Genomic DNA, 3,178 nt, shown 5'->3' with positions numbered 1-3,178 from the left:
GAAAAAGGAGCCGTTTTCTCATTTTTCTACTTTCAATATTAAATAAAAAAACGAATGATCGAATGATACACGGATTTCTTGTCGTCCCCTGATTAAGTTGTGTATTTAAAGTGTTTCCTGTTTTGAGTTCCTTGTATTGTTCGTCCGAGTGTTACGTGTGTTTTCCGTGTTCCCTTGCATTCATTAAAATCTCTCGATTGATATACTCCTTGTCTCCTTCATTCCTCGCTCCGCACTCCTCACAGTAGTGCAACCGTGACAGAATACCGGACCAGAGACAGTAAGCGGCGCCCCTTCTCCCCGTGTTTGTTTTTGGGTTTTGAAAGTGTTTTGTTTTCCTGTTTTTCCCCGCGGCATGGAAACCGCCGCACGCTTCGCCGCGCCGTTGTCAAGCCCGCCGGCCGCTACGAAGTCAAGCCCACCGGCTGCGGCTCTCTCAAACCCGCCGGCCGCTGTTGACCCAAGCCCGCCAGCCACCGCAACGACAAGCCCGCCGGCCGCCCAGTTCACCCGTAATTTAGAAGAGGAGAAATGACTGGCTCAGGGCCCTCTTCTTCGCCCGAGAGCGTGCCCGAGTGTTCGCTTCAGTGTCATAATCTTCCCCAAGTATTTTTTGGGGGAGGGTTATAGGGCTCCAGCCATAGAGGCTGGGGCGGGGGCTGGGGCCGCGGCCTCGGAGGCTGCTCCGCCATGGCCTTCTGAACTGCCTGCTCCGCCATGGCTCCCCGAGTCCCCTGATCCGCCGTGGCCTCCTGAGTTCCCTACTTTGCAATGGCCTCCTGAACTGTCTGCTCCGCAGTGGCCTCCTAGTCTGCCTGCTCCGCCGTGGCCTCCTAGTCTGCCTGCTCCGCCGTGGCCTCCTAGTCTGTCTGCTCCGCCATGGCGCCCCGAATTGCCAGATCTGCCATGGGTCCCGGAACGGGCACCGCCCTGGAGGCCTTCCCTCCTGGAACCCTGCTCCTAGAGGCCTCCAGAGCGCCCACCCCCCCTTATGTCAGACTTTGTTCCTTGTTTCATCTGTGTTTTGCTCCCAATGTGCCTTCCTTGTCCTTATTTGGTTTTCTTCCTGTTCCTGCTCCCTGATTGTTTCTCATTTGATTCCAGGTGTGTCTCGTCTTCCTCTGATTATGTTGTGTATTTAAAGTGTTTCCTGTTCTGAGTTCCTTGTCCGGTATTGTTCGTCCGAGTGCTACGTGTGTTTTCTGTGTTCCCTTGCATTCATTAAAATCTCTCGATTGTTGTACTCTTCTCCTTCGTTCCTCGCATAAATAATAATGTACTCGTTCTAATAAATTTATATTGTAATGTGCTCATTCTAATATATTAAAAAATAATCTTAACATTGCTGGTAGATTATCATTGCACAAAGCAGCACTCTCTACATTTAAAAAATAAAAATAAAAATTAGAAGAGTTCTAAACTAATGCGCTGTCTTCACTGTATCTAACGCACACACGCGCTCAGTCACTCACACAGATCAAGCTGTGCGTCATTATCTTTCTCAACAAGGAGCTGGTAACATCATTGTTTCTAAAGGAATTAATGCCACAGCTTCACTGTTAATAGAGAAACGCGGCAAAACGGTGGTAATTCATACGTACACAGCCTCTCTCTCTCTGAAAAATGAAAACTTGATGAATTACACTTTTCTGGGAATAGAATATTGAAGTGGAGATCGCAAGCTTACCGGTGTTTTCAGAAAGCAAGCGCGTTTATCCACAGTGGAGAGAGAGCGCGCGTGCACAGGGTTGCCAGGTTGACAAAGATAAGTAGAACATTTGGCAGATATTTCCGTATTGCTCAAGTGTGAAGCTCTGTTTCGGGGATTACGTCTCTTTATATCAGGCAACCCAGTTGTGTTCCCCTCTGCGGCCAGATGAAACCTTGTTGTAGCCTATATATTATGCTCTATTCATAATATTTTAGAAACCTGGTACCTTTCTACTCCATTTAAACGTTGTTATTTTATTCAAATTAAGCACGGTCCACTGCTGCACACGTGCCACAATATCGATACAGGGCCAGCTGTATCTGTATCAAATCTCTGTGACGATACATCGTCGTATCGATGTATCAAACACAGCACTAGTAAAAATATTGCCCTTGATGTCCCCATTTTTAAGCTCCTTTATTTTAATTAATCAAGATCCTATATTTAAATTTCCAAAGACTACAGTCTGTGAATGCACTGTGATGCAGGCAAGCGCACTCCATGGAGGGGCATTCTTCTCTTCGGGCCCCCCGGCACAGGAAAGTCCTATCTGGCCAAAGCTGTGGCCACCGAGGCCAATAACTCCACCTTCTTCTCCGTGTCTTCCTCGGACCTCATGTCTAAGTGGCTCGGCGAGAGTGAAAAGTACGTTTCAGTCTTTGCTCTCTTTGCTCTCTTTGCTGACTGTCTGCATGAGGTGCAGGCCTCACTGAATGATTTATTTTGATTCATGTTACAGACTGGTGAAGAATCTGTTCGATCTGGCTCGCCAGCACAAGCCCTCCATCATCTTCATAGATGAGGTGGATTCTCTCTGTGGATCCAGAAATGAGAATGAGAGCGAAGCCGCTCGGAGGATCAAGACGGAGTTCCTGGTGCAGATGCAGGGTGAGAAACACTCTCTGGCAGTTTGTGAGCTGTGAAAAAACGAATTCTGCTGAATAAATGATTTACTTTAGGAGACGCGGTCAAGCAGCTCTGTTGACATGTTGCTTAGCTGTTGTCCTTTCATACATGAGCCTTAACGTGACTTATTTATGTCTGGATCTTTTTTTTAATAATATTTATTTAAAATGTATAATGTTTATATTAATTTGTAATATTAAAAATTTTAAAATAACATTAAAATTCAGTTTGAAGGTAAAAATGGCAAGATTAGGGTTGTCTAATGGCAAAACCCCAAGAAAACTTGATATTAAAGGGGTCATATGATTCAATTTTTCTTTTCACTTTGAAGTGTTACAAGCTCTTGGTGGATAAAGAAGATCTGTAAAGTTGCAAAGACTAAAGTCTCAAATCCAAAGAGATATTCTTTATAAAAGTTAAGAGTCATGTCGTGAAGACGCTGTGTGCTTCGTTGTGAAAGCGAAACTACTTTGTTTGGCCTTCCAAAAGATGACGATATCTGCTTCGTCATGCCTGGAGCTGATCTGTGCTGGTCGCTGAGGAAATACATCAACTTCGCGC

At 45.7% G+C, this 3,178-nt stretch overlaps 1 protein-coding gene across 2 annotated transcripts in view; it reads left to right on the top strand.

Annotated features, from left to right (window-relative positions):
- Window positions 1-2,657, top strand: part of LOC107695949 (vacuolar protein sorting-associated protein 4A-like) — a 10,983-nt gene extending 8,326 nt beyond the window's left edge. Inside the window, exons 7-8 of one of the 2 annotated variants that reach the window (XM_016496071.1) lie at window positions 2,200-2,356; window positions 2,451-2,657. In XM_016496071.1, the coding sequence (XP_016351557.1) occupies window positions 2,200-2,356; window positions 2,451-2,634 (341 nt within the window). In that variant the 3' untranslated portion in view covers window positions 2,635-2,657. The remainder of the gene's footprint in view (window positions 1-2,199; window positions 2,357-2,450) is intronic. The other variant, XM_016496070.1, reaches the window with a different exon arrangement.
- Window positions 2,658-3,178: the final 521 nt, after the last annotated feature.

This window comes from Sinocyclocheilus anshuiensis, unplaced genomic scaffold, assembly GCF_001515605.1.
Source record: "Sinocyclocheilus anshuiensis isolate Anshui unplaced genomic scaffold, SAMN03320099.WGS_v1.1 scaffold626, whole genome shotgun sequence".
Classification (NCBI taxonomy): Eukaryota; Metazoa; Chordata; class Actinopteri; order Cypriniformes; family Cyprinidae; genus Sinocyclocheilus; species Sinocyclocheilus anshuiensis.
The sequence above is the reverse complement of the archived record's forward strand: the minus strand, read 5'-3'. Positions and strand labels throughout refer to the sequence as shown.